Source organism: Schistocerca nitens, chromosome 9 (assembly GCF_023898315.1).
Source record: "Schistocerca nitens isolate TAMUIC-IGC-003100 chromosome 9, iqSchNite1.1, whole genome shotgun sequence".
In the NCBI taxonomy this organism is placed as follows: Eukaryota; Metazoa; Arthropoda; class Insecta; order Orthoptera; family Acrididae; genus Schistocerca; species Schistocerca nitens.
Window position 1 is genome coordinate 20678582 of NC_064622.1, and position 21197 is coordinate 20699778.

The 21197-nt window shown below is 42.1% G+C and overlaps 1 protein-coding gene across 1 annotated transcript in view; it reads left to right on the forward strand.

The window, feature by feature from the left end:
* LOC126203236 (midasin-like) overlaps positions 1-21197 on the forward strand; it is a 236520-nt gene that overhangs the window by 200659 nt on the left and 14664 nt on the right. Inside the window, exons 30-33 of the mRNA XM_049937482.1 lie at positions 1388-1572; positions 7505-7589; positions 13289-13587; positions 19890-20054. Coding sequence (XP_049793439.1) covers positions 1388-1572; positions 7505-7589; positions 13289-13587; positions 19890-20054 — 734 coding nt within the window. The remainder of the gene's footprint in view (positions 1-1387; positions 1573-7504; positions 7590-13288; positions 13588-19889; positions 20055-21197) is intronic.

A 21197-nucleotide genomic window follows, 5' to 3' on the forward strand; every position in this document is an offset into this window, starting at 1 on the left:
AGTACATCTGGTGTAATGTCGCCGCGGGCTGCCACAATACGTTGTTTCATATCATCTGTGGTTGTAGGCACATCACGGTACACATTCTCCTTTAACGTACCCCACAGAAAGAAGTCCAGAGGTGTAAGATCAGAAGAACGGGCTGGCCAATTTATACGTCCTCCACGTCCTATGAAACGCACGTCGAACATCCTGTCAAGGGTCAGCCTAGTGTTAATTGCGGAATGTGCAGGTGCACCATCATGCTGATACCACATATGTCGACGCGTTTGCAGTGGGACATTTTCGAGCAACGTTGGCAGATCATTCTGTAGAAGTGCGATGTATGTTGCAGCTGTTTGGGCCCCTGCAATGAAGTGAGGACCAATGAGGTGGTCGCCAATGATTCCGCACTATACATTTACAGACCACGGTCGCTGTCTGAACCAGCGAGGATTGTCCACGGACCAGTAATGCATGTTCCGTAGATTCACTGCCCCATGGTTTGTGAAACCCGCTTCATCGGTAAACAGGTAGAACTGCAACACATTCTCTTTTAATGCCCATTGACAGAATTGCACTCGATGATTAAAGTCATCACCATGTAATTGCTGATGTAGCGACACATGAAACGGGTGAAAACGGTGACGATGCAGTATGCGCATGACACTACTTTGACTCAGTCCACCGGCTCTCGCAATGTCCCGTGTACTCAAGCGTCAACTCTAGGTTACAATATCTCCGGATGTAATTAACATTTTACAATGCAACAAATGGCACTGATTACGTATTTGTTTATATGTTCAGATGTGCTAACGAAACTAACGTGGTTCCATTTAAAAAAAAAAACCTAGGTTTGTGTTAAAAAACATACTTCCGTGCATTTTTGTATGAAACTTCCTGGCAGATTAAAACTGTGTGCCCGACCAAGACTCGAACTCGGGACCTTTGCCTTTCGCGGGCAAGTGCTCTACCATCTGAGCTACCGAAGCACGACTCACGCCCGGTACTCATTCTCATTCTGGAAACATTTTTGTATGGTTTGTATTAAACAATTACACTAGCCCCTCTTCTCACGTTCAGTCTGTGGAATCGGTTCGTCAGTATTTGATGTGGTTTACGAAATATATCCAGCGGTAACGTTAGGTGACTCACCCTGTATATGTTATGTTTTACATGGTTTTAAACAATGTAATGGTGAAAGATAATCATTTGCCATGTAGTTAAGGCATTGGTTGAAGATTGCTTAGTTTCTTGCGACAATTTTTACCAAAATGCTGAGTGCTGTCAAATGTGTTGTTATTCTAATTAATTTACTGCATACTAGTGTTATATGAAATCTTAAAGAAGACCAAATATGTAGCATAGATTCTAAATGATTTTCTTTGTAAATGCAATTTCTCTGTAGGTGATGTGAAAGAACCAACAGTAAAACGGCTGAAGACTGTGGATGTTACAAATAAGGAACAAGAGTCGAAGTCAGAGGATGAGGCAGAAGAAGGGGCGGATTTAGGCCGCAGTGCTGATCTCTACCAACACATACGTGATTCCAAAGAAGCATTTGATGCACACACTATAGATGCGGCCACAGAGGTTGGTATCAAAATGACATTGAGTTTTATTTTTCAGAAATTGTGAACCCAGGAACAGTTGCTGCATTAATAATGGAAAATGTTGATCTGTTTAAACAGTTGCCATTAACAGCGTTCTCTCTTTATATTAATTAATTAATTAATTTCGACAGACAGTGAGAGAAATAGTGAAAGAGAAACGCATACAAGTGTGTCTAGAAAATACAAGATTAAGATGGTATGTGCTTGTTAAAAGTGTAGGAGCTAGCAGGATACTAAGTCAGGCCCACGAAATGACAAAGTAGTCATACGGAGTAGGTTTGCCAGATATGTGAGTGGCTCGAAGACGTTTTAAGTAATAGAACTCAGTATGTTATGCTCGATGACGAGTGTTCATCAGAGACAAAGATATCACCAACAGTGGCCCAGAAAAATGTTATAGGACTGCTATTTTCTATATATATAAATGATCTGGAGGGTAGGGTGAGCAGTAGTCTGCGGTTGTTTGCTGTAAATGCCGTGTTGTGTGGGAAGGTGTCGAAGTTGAGTGACAGTAGGAGGATATGAGATGACTTGGACAAAATTTCTAGGTGGTCTGACAAATGGCAGCTAGCTCTGAATTTAGAAAAATGTAATTTAGTGTTAGAAAAAGTAATTGGGGTAGACAAAAAATCTACTCACCAAGCGGCGGCAGAACACACACGTAAAAGAAGGTTGTAATTAGGCAAGCTTTTGAAGCCAGTGGCTGCTCCTTCAGGCAGAAGGGTTGAAGAGAAAGGAAGAGGGATGAAGGGTAAGGACTGTAGAGGTCTAGGAAAAGGGGTAGATTTCGTAAAAGTCACCTAGAACTGCAGGTCAGGGGAGACTTACCAGACGGGATGAGAAGGAAAGACTGATTGTTGGGGACTGCACCAAACAAGATCTGAAAACCTGAGAGCTTAAAAGTGGAAGACAGGGTAATATGCAAGACACAGATTACTGATAAAACTCATGTATGAGTTAATAATTGTGAAAAGCTAAGTTCATTGTACATAACAGAGGTGGGAGGGATAGTTACTGCTCCTTTATTCATTCCATTTTAGTTTTCTACATCTTTCAATTTCTTACCTGCCTATTTTTCACCCTCTCCGTCCCACTGCCGTAACGTACAATGCACTTAGCTTTTCACTCTTATTAACTCGTACACGATGTTTTACAGTAATCTCTGTCTCGCACGTTACCCTGTCTTACACTTTTAAGGTCTCAGTTTTCAAGTCTCGTCTGGTGCAGTTGCCAGCAATCGATCTTTCCTACTCGTCCTGTCTGGGACAGAAAATCCGAGATGAGATAATGGCAGTATAATGACAAGGATAGACTGCTACTCACTAATCACAGAGATACTGAGTCACAGACAGCCACAACAACAAGACTAATAAACACGTGAGCTTTCGGCCAAAAGGCCTTTTCCTGAAATAGACAACATACACCTACATTCACTCAGATGCAGTTCGCACACACAGGACAACTGTCTCCGGCAGCCGTAATGTGTGTGAGCTGTTTGTGTGAATGTGTGTGTGTATGTTGTCTATTTCAGATAGTTGTTTTTCTCTCACTCTGTTTATGGGTGGAACAGGAAAGGAAATGGCTAGTAGTGGCACAGGATACCCTCCACAACACACCATACTGTGGCAGTGTTATCTGGGAATAACATTGCAAAGCAATCTGAAATGGAATGAGCTTGTGAGGATTGTGGTAGGCAAGGCAAATGATCGACTTCGGTTTACTGGGAGAATTTGGGGTAAGTGTGATTCATGTATGTAAAAGCAGACAACGTACAGGCTGCTAGTGTGACCTATCCAAGCACTGCTTGAGGTTTTTGAGATCCTCACCAAGTCAGATTAAAGGAAGACATTGAACCAGTTCAGAGGCGGGCTGCTAGATTTTCTACTGGTAGGATCGAACAACACTCGAGTATTACGAAGATGCTTTGGGAACTGAAATGGAAATCCCGGAGGGACATTCTTTTTGAGGAATGCTGTTCAGAAAATTTGGAGAACCAGCATTTGAAGCTGACTGCAGAATGATTCTTCTGTTGCCAATGTACATTTTGTGTAACAACCATAAAGATAAGATATGAAAAACTAGGGCTCATACAGAGACATACATATAGTTGCTTTTCCGTCACTCTGTCTGTGAGTGGAACAGGAAAGGAAATGGCAAGTAATGGCATAGGTACCCTCCAACACACACCATGCTGTGGTTTGCAGAATATGTGTATAGATGTATATTTAGAAGGGAAGACCAAGAGACATACAAATCGTCAGAGTGAAGGAGTGTGTGATGGAGGGAAGAGAAGACTGGGACAAATGGTGAAGGAAACCTGTTGGGGTTCCAGAGAAAGATTGGAGAAGCTTATGTTCTGAACAGACCAGCCAGGAGCTGGAAACTGTAATAGTAGTAGAAGAAGAAGAAGAAGAAAGATGATTATGATGATTTTAAATTTCTGACAGTAGTAGCCAGCTTTAATAGTCCCTGATTCATCTGTTCAAAATAAAAGAATCCCCACTGGCAACAGTTTTTGTGACCTAGGGGAATATGTAGTTAATAGCCACTGAAATAGAAGCAGTTATAAACCTCAAGTGAAATAACTTTGTGATCGGCAGTGGCAGAGGGTAATGTTGCTCTTTTGTGCGCAGCATTTTATGTTCTCGTGTGCTGAATCATAGACAGTATCTAAACATTTGCTTCAGATTGCTAGCACCATTTTCTTTGTAACAGTGAGTGTAGGGTGCTGAGGCAGCAGTGGTAAAAATGGGATGTGTAAATCAGTATTTTAATTACAGGTTTAAAGCCAATAACAACTGCAGGTCAGGTGTTCAGTCACGAGCAGTAAATGTTAAGGACAAAGTGAATAAATGCAGTAATGTAAATTCGGGAATGAAAATGATAATGAAAATTAAGATAGGTACCACCTGCCTGCAGCTGATTGATGTGTGGCACTTGCATATGTAACAGTGTAGTAAATTTCACTATTTTGCTAGGCACCTAGGGTGTGAACACAGGTTACCACAAAATGGATGCACTCACTTTATGTCAAATTGGAAATATGTTGATTGTATTAAAGGAAAAATTGATCAAGAAAAACAGTAAACTACGAGACAGAGTTGTTGGCGAGTACTCGCTTCAGGTGTACGTCTGTCTCACCCTCGGGCGTAAGTGACCCGTCCCTCCTTTTTTAACCTCCCCCAACCTATCCCCGTCTGCTCTTCAAGGAACAAACTATTAGTTACGAAATCTAGGTAGTTTATCACTTTTATACATGTCTGTCATCCACTGCCGTAGCCGAGTGCTCAGTGAGGCCGACTACCGAGCAGCGGGACCTCGGTTCAATTCCCGAGTGGGTCAGGGATTTTATCCACTCAGAGACTCGGTGTTGTGTTGTCCTCATCATCATTTCATCGTTATCGATGCACAAGTCGCCTGAGTGATGTCGAATAAACAGACTTGCTACAGGTGGTTGAACAACCTCAGATGGGGTCTCCAGGTCAATGATGACGTACAATCATTTCATTTCATGTGTCTGTCAGCAGTACTACACATTTTGCCTCCTGAAAATATGTATCATTCCTTCGTTAACAGTTGTAGTTAACTGGGTATTGTTGTGGGAGTATATCTTTCACACTACAGAGAGCAAGACAGATTGAGTAAGGTGCGCGTAAGTATGCCAGTGGAGCTGCAGTAGTCTGTCTAATTGACTCCTAAGAAGAAAAATGAGAACAACTGTTTATGCAATGTAAGATTTTATTATGACCATATATTAAAGAGGAACACGAGTGGCATTAAAAATTTGTGTGCGGTGCAGTAGGACAGCTTGGGCCATGACTCAGTTTGCCTGCAGTTACTTGATACACAGGGTGTATCAAAAAGAATCATCCAATTTGGCACATCTATATTTCCAAAACTAATAACATATGCAATTAATTTTGTTTTTTGATAAACAGGAAACTCAAAGATTTTTTTTTTTTTTAATACCTTTTCGTAGGTGTTCAATATGCCCCCTTGAGAGGGGATCACCATTTACTGACTCCAGAATTTGTAAGCACTTGTGCTGAGATGGAAGACTCAGGTGCTGAACTGTGAAATAACTGTCAGACTCCATCCTGTTAAGTTTCACACTGTATGGGCTGACAGGGTATTGGATGTTACTAGTATAGACTATTTCCTATGGCCATTGATTCATTCTGGACAAAGGTAATGTTAATATAAAAGTTATAAAAGCTACAGGTTAGTTGGTATTGTATATGCTTCCATTGGCTTCCTAAGAAAATGTCTTGCCAGTGATGAGTACTGGAATCTGTAATACTGGAATGGTGCATAGAAATGCTTGAACTGTGGCATTACTCACAAGGATAAGAATCGTCATAGAGCTCGTCAGCTGTAGTAAGGAGACTGGCTTTTCTCAGCAAACCAGTCTGGAAAATATCAGAAGGTGTTTAGCTACTGTCGATAACATCTGAGGGCACGAGTCGGTTATATTGTACCCTTTCAGTGGAAGCTGATCTCACGAATAGTGTAATCTGGATTTTAGAGCAGTCATTCCTTCCCTTCTTCACCAGTGAATGTGCACTGGCCAGCCAGGGCATTAGGATCACTCCCAATCTACTATCGATATAAACGCACCCAGGAGATAGCAGCATCAGTAGGCGAGGAATGACTGTTTGTCAGACACACGTACGGTGCCTGTAGTATCAGTGAGCGAGCTGATTGTGTGTAAACTGGGGAAGGTGCGCAATTTATCTGAGTTTGACTGAGGGGAGATTGTAATGGACCAGAGGCTCTGCGTGAGCATTTTGGAAACTGCACAATTTGTCAGACGTTCAAGGAGTGCTGTGGCGAGTGTCTTCGATAGGTGGAAAAACCGAGGTGAATCCACGTCCAGACGTCGTGGTGTTGAGAAGCCACCCCTCGTTAAGATATCGGACATTGTAGGCTTGGCAGACTGGTGAAAGAGGACAGGGGGTGAACTCTGACAGAACTGACATCAGGCTTTAATGCTGGACAGAGTAAAAGTGTGTCTGAGCACACAGTGTACTCAACACGGCCTCCACAGCCGACGCACGTGCCGATGTTAACACTGTGACGTCGTCAGGTACGACTGAAGTGGGCACGTGACCGTCAGCACTGGACATTGGTGCAGTTGGAGAGCATTGCGCGGTCTTACGGGTCCCGATACCTTCTTCAAAAAGCCACTGGGAGGACACAAATCTATTTTCCAGGGGAACAGCTCCTTAACTCCTGTACTGCAGGACAGAGACAAGTTGACGGTGGCTGTGTGATGCCCTGGGGAACATTCACGTGGGCACCCGTGGGTTCAGTGGAGCTCGTGCGAGGCACCGTGACGGCCGAGAAGTATCGTACACCGGTTGCAGAACACATACACTCCTTCACGACAATCGTGTTTCCAGATGGCAGTGGCATTTTTTAGAAAGGTAAGGTGCCGTGTCACAAGTCCAGGAGTGTGATGGAGTGGGAAGTTCCAATTTATGTGCTGGCTCTCCAACTCAGCAGATCTGAACCCGTCTGTCCAGCAACCTACCGAGGCCCGATTGCTTCCGTGCCACGCTGCATCACCACTGTTATCTGTGCCGAAGGTGGACATACCAGCTAATAAATGGGTGGCCATAATGTTCTGGCTGGTCAGTGTATACCTTCGTTTTCTCTTTATTATGAATCTGAAGGAAAGTTAGAAACTTGTGGTAGCTTAAGGTTCGAGTGTATTTTTAAAATTGTGTGTTTTGAGCCAAGTTCCAGTTTCTACTGGATTGGCAGCTGTTAAGTTGATGCTCCCATCATTAATATTTTGAATAGATTGAAGTTTTTTTCCCCCTCCTTTCTTCATGCTTCAAGTATCATTTCAATTTATTCCAGGATACCTTTAAACATGTGCAGAATTCTTTATTTCTTTTATGTCCTAGGAGCAAGCAGAAAAACAGCCTGTTCCAAATTTGGAAGAAGAAAAGGGTGAAGAACTGAATGATGATGATATAGAAATGATAGAAGGTAAGAACATAAATGCCTATGAAATTATCATGAGAAAGAATTCATAAAATAGATTCAGTTGTAATACATTTTATATATCTTCCTAGGTAACTTAAAGTATTTTACATGAAAAAAAACCCTCATGTCAGGAGTTCTTTGCAAATGTTGTAGTTGGTCAGTTATTCTTCTTCATGCCAGAACACTGCTCACAGTTCACTGAGGTCCAAACCTTATACCAAACTTCTTGTGTAGTGTTTATTCTGTAACAGCCTTGCATAGTGTGCACGTATAATGTTCGTTCATGATCTATATCAGTGGAATATGCAACAACTTATGCACTCGTACAGCACGAAATTCAGTGGGTGGTGATGTGTGTGAAAGCCTATCAATATTATGTAGTGATGGGTGCTCCCATTCTTCTATAGTTGAACAATGTGATACAAATGTGAGAAGTTGACAGAGATTAAAATTAAGAATGAAGATTCAAAGTTCAGTATCCATCACCAGTTGTTATGCACTTGCATGATTTGCTGCACTTTAAACAAAGTAGTTTCTGTCACACACCATAAGATGTCTTGCAGAGAGCGATGTAGAGTCATACACTATTTGATCAAAAATATCCGGACATCTATTAATAAAGGGTGTATCCTCCCTTCAGCTTTATTACAGCTTGAATTCTGCTGGGGACAACTTTAAGTGAGTTGTCTGATTGTCTGTGGAGGAATGGTAGCCCGTTCTTCCTCAAGAGCAGAAATCAGATAAGTTAGTGATTTCTATGCCGGGGTCTGGAGAGAACTCGATGCTGTAACTCGTCCCATAAGTGCTGTGTCGGTTCAGGTCAGAGCTCCGGACGGGCCAATCCATTTCAGAAATATTGTCGTCCACAAACTGTCGCTTCACAGATGCTACTTTAAGGCTGGACGTATTGTGCCGATAGAAACATTCATCATTTCTGGACTTATCCTCTGCTGTATGCAGTATACATTGCCGTAAAGTGTGTTTATATCTGTTTCATCTTGTGTTCCCTTTAGCACAGTAAAGGCACCACACCCTAACTGTGAAAAACTCCCCCATAACGTAACACTACATCCTCCATTCTTTACTGTTGTCACTACACGTGATGGATGGCAGGTGACATTCTACAGACATTCACCAAATTCAAACCTTTCCATTGGATTGTCACAGAACGTGTTGTTGATCCATCACTCCAAATCATTCATTTTCACTCATCTACTCCCAGTGGCATCTTCCTTTACATCTCTTGAAGTGTCACCTGGCATCGAATAGAGACACATGTGATTTATCGGGAGCTGGTTGACCATTATACCCCATTCTTTCTAACTCCCTACACACAGCCATTGGCTAGACGGACTGCTGGTAACACTTTGATTCCTTCTGCTGATTTTCATATGATTTTCTGCAGCCGTCCTCTGCAGTGCTCGACGGTCCCTGTCCGTCAGAACGTGAGGTCTGCCTGGTCTCGGTTTAGCTGCGGTTGTTCCTTCACCGTTTTACTCCTCAATCACGTCACCAATTTTCAACTTGGGCATCTGTTGAAGGACGGGAATGTTCCTGTAAACCGTGCAGTCTTTGTCAAAATGTGAAAAGTGGAGTGATTTATCTGATGTCCAAAAGAGTATAATCCTTGGCTTTCAAGCCAAGGAAAGAAACATTTCCGAAATAAATAAGTTTGTAAACTGTTCACGTGCAGCTGTGGTTCAAGTGTACCGTGCCTGGAAAAATGGCACTATCCAAAACTGGCCCCGAGGCAATTGTAGTGGACCACGGGCCATCGATGACAGGGGTGGGCGACAGCTGTGGAGATATTTCCACACGAACAGACGTACGACTGGCCACCCAGAGGAACCGAGGGCCTACCGACAGTGTCTCCTCAATGACCGGTCAGTGAATGAATGTTGCCGCATAAAGGCCTCCGCAGCAGGCACTCGATTCGAGCTGCTATGCCGACTGAAGTTCATCGGCGCCGGAAGCTGGAATTTGCGTGCCATTACCACAACTGGACATCCACTGTATGGCAACCGGTGCCCTTTTCAGATGAATCACATTTTATGCTCCAGTGAACACACGTCCATTGGTACATACTGCCCTGCAACGAGGGTCAGAAGGGTTCAGGCTGGAGTAGGCAGCGTTACCATCTGGGGAGTGTTTCCGTGGCATTCCCTGAGTGATCTCATCATTCTGTAGGGCACAATGTATCAACACGAGTACGGCTCTATCTCGAGATTCATTTCCAGTTCTACCACAGTTTGTTTTTTCCTCAGCACAGTAGCGTCTACCTGTAGAACGATGCAACATGTCACACAACTCACTGTGTACCTGTGTGGTTAGAAGAGCATCAGGATGCATTTACCGTACTCCCCTGGCTACCCGAGCTCCTGCCGATTTAAATCCAGTCGAGAATCTGTGGGACCACCTCAAATGGACAGTTCGCGCCACGGATCCTCGACCGAGAAACCTAGCACAGCAGGCCGTGGCAATGGAGTTGGCACGGCTCCACGTCCCTGTCATTACCTTCTAGAACCTCATTGACACACTTTCTGCACATCGACACTTTAAAAGGTGGTTATTCGGGCTTTTAAAAGGTGGTCACATTAATGTGACTGGACCGTTTAGTCGGTTACTCTTTCACACAAATCCTACTGCCCCGAGATTTAATAATAAGTTGATTAGGTACATAAGGAAGATGTTTCAGTACACCGTGTTATGTCATCATTTTGTATTACCTTTTACTTGCTAACCAATAAACACTATTTCATATCAACAATAAATCAAAATTTAATCTTAAGTTTGGCATCAAAAACTCAACAAAATGTCACAACTATGCTATGAACTATCTTTTGATTGCATTACCTTCTTCAGAAACATACCTACCTGCAACTTCATAAAGATACGGGCAAATTTTTTATGTTCACGCAATGTTAATAGTGATGAATAATACAATCTAATATTTGCTATCCAGACATGTTGTAAGGCAGAGTTACAGTGTGCTCCCCATTATTCGTGTATGGATTGTTCATACATTAAAAAAAAGAAAAAAAAAATCACCATCACGAAGTTGGCAGCGCAGACGCTAAGCTGAACCAGCAGTGGAAGACGACTACACCGAGCCACGCCCACTGAGAATGGCCAGACACTGGGTGCTGATGCTGTTGCCATTACTCATCCACTGTATATCCTCCCGCATACATGTTTGGAAATATCTCGATTATTTATGCACCTCCTTCCCCACGTTATCCCAAATAATCAAGAGTATATGGTATTTTCAGTTTCGTAACACTATATAAAAACTGTCAGGTTGCCTCGCTGTAAGTTTCTGTACCAGACAGCCCTAAATTTTCTTTGCAAACTTTTAGTAATTATTCTTAAAAGAAAGATCCTCTCAATACCAAAATTAAGTAATGGATTGGAGGTGTAGGTTATTTGGTATGTTTTTTGGCTGATTCACTTACGCCATTAAGTAAATTATTTCAACTCTTGAAATAATAGGGCTCAAATCCTCTACTCTCCACTTCATGGTATATCACGATTCACCTTACGCGATGCATTTGCCTCGTCTCTACCGTTTCTGGACCCTGATTTTCATACTGGATGACAAGCAATTAAATAGATTGCCTGTAGCAGTGGCTACAAGTCTGGCCTGATTGATAACAATATACCCAAAAAGAAAAAGACATAGAACTCTGTTCCTGCTGTTTTCTGACTAAAACAAACTAGTGCTGAAACTTCCTGGCAGATTAAAACTGTGTGCTGGACCGAGACTCGAACTCGGGACCTTTGCCTTTCCCAGGCAAGTGCTCTACCGTCTGAGCTACCGAAGCACGACTTTTACAGAAGCTCTCCGAGTTCGAGTCTCGGTCCGGCACACAGTTTTAATCTGCCAGAAAGTTTCATATCAGTGCACACTCCGCTGCAGAGTGAAAATCTCATTCTTCAAACTAGTGCTTTTTATAGTGGTAACAATATACGCCGTATACCGTTCAACAGTGGATATAGTATCAAAACTTAGAATAATATTTTGTTTATAGAAGTTCGTACACCAGTCTACTCTCATCTGATGACCAAGTAGTCTATCAGTTCATAAACAAATAAAAATTATTTCAAAATGTCAATAAAAGTGTTCTCTCTCTTGTTATTGTCATCATTATGTACTATGCACAGGTGGAAATTTCTACGAATATTATCAAATTAATGTAGAATATCCTGTATCACCCTTTTCTTTGTTATTCAACCTTATTCTTGTGCATTTGGTGACCATCTTTGGCTTTTGGTTCTGACAGCTCTGAAAACATTCCACCCGTTACCACTACTTTACATCTTCTGTGTCTTTTATTAATGTCAAGTTAAGGAGATGGAATTTGTCACTTTCAAAACTCTGAGATTTGTTGCTTATATCTGAATATGTGTGTTGTCAGCAGTGCCACAGTTTTGCGTAACTTTAAAAATATTATTTTTGTGTGAGTCTTGAAACATATTGCACATTTCCACAAGAACTTAAACCATACTTGTCTTCATAGATGTGGCAGAACGAAGACTAGAACCAAATACGGAAGCACATAAGCTATTGTTTTGCACACAGTCCTTTCACATACAAATTAACAAAATCCTCAGTTATGCTCACAGAACCCTCTGCTTTACCTGTGGAAGTAACTTGTATGTAGCTGAAAAGCATTGACATAAAAAATATATCTACTTTACATTACAATTTTCTGTTTTCATTTTGTCTGTTAATTGGACAAGGTAAACATTTGATTATAATGTTGCAACAGGTGAAATGCTGTCTGCCATTAAACTGATTTCCAAGTCTATTGGAACTGAAATAGAATGAAATACATTAGTTATAATAACCAATAACATATGCAAGAAATGTTATTTCTTTCAATAAACTCATAGATGTTCAGTGCCTATAGACAAACACCTTCATTTATACTACTTATTTTTCTTTCTGTCCCTCTGATATCCCTTTTCTGTGTTGGTCCCTGCTCAAAAAGTTTTTCTGTCATCGTCTTTGGCATACAATCCTCTTGAGCGTGACACCTAGTGTTTTTCTTTGTATTATCTAGTACTGGTAGTATTTTCTCTACAGTTCTTTGAATACTTTTTCTTGTCATTTCTGGAAGCAGTCCTGGACTATACTTTAAATTGTCTTTTTTGCATATTATGCTTCATTTCCGTACCCAAAATTGCACACTCGTCCCTTCATAACTTTAAGCATGTTTTGACAACATTTTTAAAAATCACAATTTTCTTTTCATTTATAAAACATTTAGTATTCTTTGAGAATGAAATTTACACTCCACAGCAGAATGTGTGCTGATATCAAACTTCTTGGCATATTAAGGGAGGAAGTTTCACATCAGTGCAGAGTAAAACTTTCGTTCTGGAAACACCCCCAGGCAGTGGCTAAACCATATCTCTATAACATCCTTTCTTCCAGGAGTGCTAGTCCTAGAAGTTACACAGGAGAGTTTCTGTGAAATTTGGAAGGTAGGAGATGAGGTACTGGTGGAAGCAATGCTGTGAGGGCGGGTTGTGAGCTGTGTTCGGGTAGCTCAGTCGGTGGAGCACTTGTCCGCAAAAGGCAAAGGTCCCGAATTTAGAGTCTTGGTCCAGCACACAGTTTTAATCTGTCAGGAAGTTTCATTTAGTATGCTGTTGTGCTTATTGTTCAGATCACTGTTTTACTATTTACATGTTTGTAGATCAACCACCAGCTAATGAGAAGAGTCCACAGCAGCGTATTCCAGCTGAGAATGTTCCTGGTACGAAAGACAAGTCTGACCTTGCTGGAGAAAATATGGACACTGGTGGAGACGGAGAAACTAATGTAGAAGTTGAAGGGGAGCGTGTAGAAACAGTTGGTGTGAAACGAGGTGCGGAGACTACTTTCAATACCACGATAAAAGAAAGTGAATCGGTTCCTGTATCGAGACAGGTAGTGGAAGAGGAAACACAAGCCATACGACTGGCTCTTGAGAAACAGCTTGGGTCTTGGGTACAGGTAAGTGTGTGTCTGCACAATTTTACATTCTATATCTACATGTACGTGACTACCTGCAATTCACTCTTCAGCATTTGGTAGAGCATTCGTAGACCTATTTTCAAACTATTTCTGAACTACTGTCAATCCATCATGGAATGGGACATCAGTCACTTAGACATTTACCAAAGAAAAATCAGCAAAGAGCCATACATTTTCTTTTTTAATTTTTTAACATAAGGCTGTTTAATGATTTTTCATTGGCAAATTTCACAATTGTTCCACTCTCCAATAGTATGTGGGAAAAATGAACACCTAAATCTTTCTGTGCAAGCTCTATTTTTTCTTATTTTATTACAGTGGTCATTTATCACTATGTAAGTGGGAGTCAACAAAAGATTTTTGCACTCAGAGGAGAAAATTCGTGATTTAAATTTTGTGAAAAGATCTTGAAGCAATGAAAAAGCCTTTTTTCAAATGATGCCACTCCAATTTGCATATCGTATCCACGAAAATCTTTACTCTACTTCATGATAATACAAAATGTGCTGCCCTTCTGAAAACTTGTCAATGACCTTTGTCAGTCCTGCCTCGTAAGGATTCCATACCATGCGTCAGTACTCTGGAAGAGGACAAATATATTGTAGAGAGTGTCTTTAGTATCATCTTCCAAGTGTTCTACCAATAAAATAGTCTTTGATTTGCCCTCCCTACAACATTTTCTTTGCGATGATTCCAGTTTTAAGTTTTTCAGAATAATAACCCTAGGTATTTTAGTTGAATCAACAACCTTTAAATCTGTGTGATTCATTATGTAACCAAGTGTGGCTTCAGCTGCCAGAGGCTGCAGTTCATGTGTGTGTGTGTGTGTGTGTGTGTGTGTGTGTGTGTGTGTGTGTGTGTGTGTGTGAGCGAGCGCGTGCGCGTGCGCGTGCGTATCTATTCTTGACAAAGGCCTTGTTGGCTGAAAGCTTATTTGTGACAGTCTCTTCATTGTGCCTATCTGCGACTCAGCATCTCTGCTATATGGTGAGTAGCAACTTTTCTTTTCATAATATTGTTACATTCCATCCTGGATTTTCCAGTGTTCAGAATTTTTAATGGATTGTTTTTAGCAGTCATGGAGGAGACACACTTTTCAGTTTTGGATCAGTTACCGTGTTTTGCATCTGTGGAATGAAAACTGAATCTAATGTAACGTAATAGATAATTTGTCTAAATCACTTTGCAATGTAGCAAATGGTCCTTAAAATCTCCTTGTTGAACACATGATATCACTTCTGTTTCACTGGGTAACTTTCCATTAATGACTGTGAATCGTGACCTTTCTGACAGGAACACATGAACCCAGTCACACAGCTGTAAGACAGTGTTTTGTCTACCACTGATTTCAAACGTATTTTTGCCAAAAACCGAGGGTAGATTAATAGCTCCACCTACCATAATTGTGAGAGTTGGGTTCCTATTCGAAATGGGATTCAAATTTTCCTTGATCTGTTCATAACAATATTATCTGGGTCAAGAGGTTGAAAAGGAATCAGTTATTAATTTATTCTGATTGTTGAGAATAATCTCTATCCATATTAACACCCCAACATCTATCTTATTTCAATTTCACTGCAAGATAAACTACTTGTGTAACAGCAACAAACACGCCACCACCTACTGAATTTAACCTATCCTTTCTCAACACTTTTAGATCCTTTGTAAAATCTTTAACTAAACTGGCTTTAGCCAGCTTTCAGGCTCTGGGTCTTGCCTGACACAGCTACAAAGATTTACAACCATTCTGAACATTTAAATCAAGTTTCCCATCTTTATGTCACTTTGAGACATTATCAAAATCTGTTTGAATATTTGTGCAGCTTTTTACCAGACAGTACTTCATTCCAGATAACAGCTTCACGTGCAAAAATGTGAGGTTACTGTTAATTTTGTCTCCAAGGTCATTAATATACAACATGAATGGCAAGGCCCCCAGCACACTTCCTTGGGACACACCTGAAGTAATTCCTACATCTCTCAATGAGTCTCTATCCGAGATAAAATGCTGTGTCCTTTCTAATAAGAAATACTCAGTCTAGTCACAAGTTCTGTACCTCAGGCCTTCAACTTTGTGTTTGAAGACAACCGTGCCCAATTATGGTTCAGGCCACAAGTTTCTCAATGTGCAAGCTACCTATCACTCTAAAACTGGACTCGTTTTATATGAGAACGATATATAGATGTCTTGTGACTTGCCCCTTGACTGATGCTATGTCCTTTTGTCAATTTCTATTATTATTCTGAAAGAACCATTAGCGGAAATGCTGAGTCACAGATAGGCACAACTAAAAGACTGTCGAAAGTGAGATTTTGGCCAGCAAGGCCTTTGTTGGAAATAGACCACACACACACACACACACACACACACACACACACACACACACACACACACACACACACACTCTCTCTCTCTCTCTCTCTCTCTCTCTCTCTCTCTCTCTCTCAAACACACCTCACATACACATGACCACAGTCTCTGGCTGCTGAGGCCAGAATGTGGGCAACAGCACATGATGTGAGAAGCCCACTGGGTGGTGGGGGTAGGGAGGATGCTGGGGTGGGGGGGGGAGGGGGAGGGATACCATGGTAGGAGTTCGGGATGATAAAGTGCTGCTTGTGGGAGTATGCAGGGATGAGATGGAGAGAGGGAAGGGCAGCTACATGCAGTCAAAAGGTCAGACAGAGGGCCGGAGGGGGGTGGTGGAAAAGAGGAGAGAATTAAACTACTGTGGGCACGTTGATGGCATAGAGGACTGCGTAGTGGTAGTGCTGGAATGGGAACAGGGATGGAGCTAGATGAGTAAGGACAATGACTAACGAAGGTTGAGGCCAAGAGGGTTATGGAAATGTAGCATATATTGCAGGGAGAGTTCACATGTGTGCAGTTGTGAAAAGCTGTTCAAGGGAGGGATTCCAGGATTAAGATGGCACAGATTGTGAAGCAACCATTGAAATGAAGAACGTCGTGTTGGGCGACGTGCTCATCAACGGGGTGACCCAGCTGTTTCTTTAACACAGGTCATTGGAGGCAATTCATGTGTACAGACAGCTTGTTGGTTGTCATGCCCAAGTAGAATGCAGCACAGTGGTTGCAGCTTAGCTTGTAGATCACATGACTAGTTTCACAGGTAGCCCAGGCCTTGATGGGATAGGTGGTGCTTGTGACCAGATTGGAGGGGGAGGTGGTGGTGGGAGGATGTTTGGGACAGGTCTTGAACCTAAAGTCTGTTACAGGGATATGTGCCATGAGGCAAGGGTTGGGAGCCAAGTAATCCTCTTGGTTCAGAACAACAGTGGTGGAGCCTACATCAGCACATAGGATTGGGATCAGTTTTTGGGTGGTGGATTGCGGTTCTTTCTATGGATGTGAGGTTAGTTTGGATGTTTAGGGATTTGGGGAATGATGGTGAGGCAGGGTTAGAGGTAAAAAACTCTCCACCCTGTTCAGTTCCAGGTCCTGCCTCGGACAACCACTGTCCACTACCTCCACAACAACCTCCAAACCTCTCCTATGTCCCCCTGCCTCACAGACATACTACACTTACTTCATCCTCCAAAACTCCCTCCCACCACCACATGGAATCCAGAACCTAAACTGACCTGAAACATAGTCATGAACATTTCCACCAAAAGCCTTAGCCCCAAAGAGATATTAGTTCTTTCCATAGGGCTCAACTTTTGCACCGCTTCCAAATTCAATCATGGAGGACTTTTTAAAGACCTTTTCTCCTTCTGCCGGCCACTGCACTAAAAACACTTTTTTGCCACCTACCCTACCCTTCAGACTCAACCAAAGATCAATGTTTTGCCTGACTCGGTTCACTCCTCCATCTTACCATGATCCACCCCGACTGCCCCCAAATCCCTCAACATGCAAACTAACCATACACCCACAGAAGGATCTGCAAACCACCACCTAAAACCTGATCCCGAGCTTACAATCCTTTGTGCTGACAGAGTCTCCACCACTGTTACTTTGAATTGCAAAGATTACCTGGCAGAAGTATTCCACCAGTTGTCAGATCATCCACCTACAACCCCTGCCTCAGTGACCCCATTCCAGAAATCCAGCAGGATCTCCAGTCTCTCCTCAGATCCTTAGGCCCATGCCAATACCTCCCCCCAGAGCCCATCTCTCTCCTCACCCCTACCATTCCCCACACTCCTTCTCTTCAGCATGCTTCCAAAAGCCCGTATACCCAACAACACATGACACCCCACAGTGGCCAGTTACTTGGCCACCACTGAGAGAATCTCTGCTCCTGTAGACCAGACCTTCAGCCTGTCACCTGCAACCGATCCTCCTACATAAAAGATAGCAACCATTTCCTCCACCAACTCTTCACAGTTCCTGTTTCTTTACCATGTGGTGCCCTGCTCATCACTGTCACTTCCCTTTACAGTAACATTCCTAATGCCCATGGCCTTACTGCTATTGAACACTACCTTTCCGAATGCCCAATGGATTTCAAACATACAACCTCCTTCCTAATCACCGTGACCAACTATATCCTCACCCACAATTACTTCAACTTAGAAGACATTAAAACTAAACTAAACTCTATCCAAATTAAAACTAAACTAAACTCTATCCAAACAGGCCGTGAGGGCCCAGTGGTACCGAGCAGCCGTCATTTGATCCTCTGCCCACAGGCATCATGGGATGTGGATTTGGAGGGGCATGTGGTCAGCACACCACTCTCCCAGCTGTATGACAGTTTACGAGACTGGAGCCGCTACTTCTCAATCGAGTAGCTCCTCAGTTTGCCTCTCAAGGGATGAGTGCACCCTGCTTCTCAACAGCACTAGGCTGGCCGGATGGTCACCCGTCTGAGTGCTAGCCCAGCCCGCATGTTTCAGTTCTGGTGTCATCCGTGAGTGCCTGAATGCTAACCTTGGTGTTACCAACAGCCTCCGCATATTAACAGAATTTCTTTCAGTAAGATTTTGCTAAGGTAGTCATTGAAGGCTTTATGCATTGCCGTTTTACCAGCCTAATATATTTCGTTCAGTGTCTGTCTAAACCCTGAGTCTTGTTTTACACCTGTTGTGCATTAGTACCTATTTCATTTAAAGTTTCTTTACAAAGGGTGTTAATAACCCATCATGACCTGTGCTGCAAGGTAGATATCTTTGAACTTGGGCCACAGTTCGTCTACTTACTACTAGCCAGAGCTCAATGCTTCGAATGTCTCCTCGATGTGACACTACTGCTTCCGTACCTAGTTTACTGCCCTTTGTACTTTGTTAATCATTGTGAAATGGAATGTTCCACCTCCCATCAAATGCACTGATATCACACACCTCGTCCATGCTGCACTTGGCTGTCACGCCAGTGTCCAGAACGAAGTGTGGTGAAAGTCTCATCATTGCTCTGGAAGATCTATTCCATTTACCACAGTTGAATGATAAATTGTCTCTCTGCAGCACAGCTATGAAAGTTGAGAAAAAGTAACCACTCAACCACAAATCACAGGTGAGAGTGTACAGTCTCATAAAAGAAGAGAAAATGGTGTAATATGACTGTGGGAGGGGGAGATGGTTGAAAGCAAGGTTGTGATGTATGGGGTTGAGTAAGTAGTCTATTGCATCTTCAAGCATGGGATATTTGCTGTAGTAATATTTGCCACATACACAGTTATGAGGTAGTGGTGCTGGAGGGTAGATCCAGATGGTGTTTATTGACACAGTTGTTGATCTAGGTTGGGTGGGAGCTAGAATACCACTGTTAGGGATGAGGGTAGTTTTTTTGGGTGTGATACCCCTCTTTTCAGAACATTAGAAGGGGATGTAGAAGTAGCCAGTCAGTCAAAATTAAAACCCCATTTGGAGGCAGCCATGTGATGTACCAGATTTGTTGCAATTAGGCTTCATAATTATGTTTGAGTATAATAACTAAAAAGCTATATATCTGCACAGATGGCCACGAACAGGCTATGATTAACCACAAACTCAGAACACCTGATTCTGGAAATGCTGTCCACCACAACGTGAAAGATTGGTGATAAACAGTGTGTGTCTGCAGAGGCGTTGTTGTTGTTGTTGTTGTTGTTGTTGCTGCTGCTGCTGCTATAGCCCTGCTGAAATTTCCATTATCATAATATTTATTTTGATTAATATGCATCAACATAAAAACTACTTCTCATTAGTATTTATCTATTGTCTCGTGGTGTTGTTTCCATTAACACATATTGTGTTTATGAACACACTTTTGTTAGTGGCACATTAGATGGTGATTAAACTATAATCCGTTAAGAAGCTTCACATACTTTTTACAGCCACCATCTGATGCAGAAGCAGAAAGAGCTTGGGATTCTTTCAGCCACACCACTCAAGAATTGGCTCGAGATCTCTGTGAACAGTTACGCCTCGTGCTAGAACCGACTCGAGCATCACGTCTTCGTGGAGATTTCAGGACAGGGCGCCGAATTAATATGCGGAAGGTTGGTATTGCTCTGATTTATACACGAGTAAGTTCTGAAACAAGTAAGAGATTTAATACAGAAAATTTATGAACTTGACCTCCAACGACTTTGTTGTGTCCATAGTTTGTACGAGGTGTTAGGGCAAATCTGAACAAATGACTAAAACTTCAATGCATTTATTTACAATATGTACAGCATAGTAAGATCACAGATAGTTTTAGTATCAGTGATTGACTGTGCACCACACTGTCTCCCATACAATAATGTTCATCACTTGCTAAACAGAGCCAATCATTTTCCAGCCATTATGATAGTATTAGCTTCGTGCTTAGGTGCTTAGTGGTCTCACTGCTGATCTTCCATGATCTGGAGCAGAGCTCAGCATGAGGCATCTCAAAAAGACACACAGACAGATACATTTGCATGCAGTGAGGAGAAGCAAAGATGGTCTGCTCTGGTGGCATCTGGAGCACCATCCGCAATAATACAGTGAGCCCTGTAGGTGGTAGCACCTGACGGTGGCCTGTTCAAATGCAATTTTTGCGAAGATGTCTGTGGCGTGCAGGGCACCGTGTTCAGTCAACATAGACATTGTCGACATCGTAGACCTTATTGGGAAAACAAAAGAAAAGTCTATATTAAACTATATTAGATGATATTATTCCTCAGGAAAGGTAAATGCATTATGAGAATGCTGCGCTGTATTTTTGTTGTGCACCAGCAAGTCAACATATGGTGTTTTATTAGACTATGGTAACATGTTTCTTCATTCCTCTCAGAAATTGAGTTTTCATAATTTTAAAAGTAATTATTTTGTGCTGCATGACATCCTCGTTTTAACATCTTCCACTCCATTCTATTGAACATTAATACACTCTTCCTGACTGAACATACAGAAGACAAATCAGTTTATTCTTTGGGCCTTTTCTATCTCTTCTGCTCATTCTCTTTGGTGAAAATTCTAGACAGGGGCGGGAACAATACTTTTGCTACCTGTAGGCCTGAAGTTTATTATTTCAAAAACTTGATTCATTTCATCTTGTGAAGGCAGAGAGATGCTTTGTGTCAATCTAGTTTCTGTCCTCTGGAAGAGAGCCAGTGACCAGTGTCGGGAACTGAATAAAGTAGGTTTGATCGAGAGAAACATATAATTAAATTTTA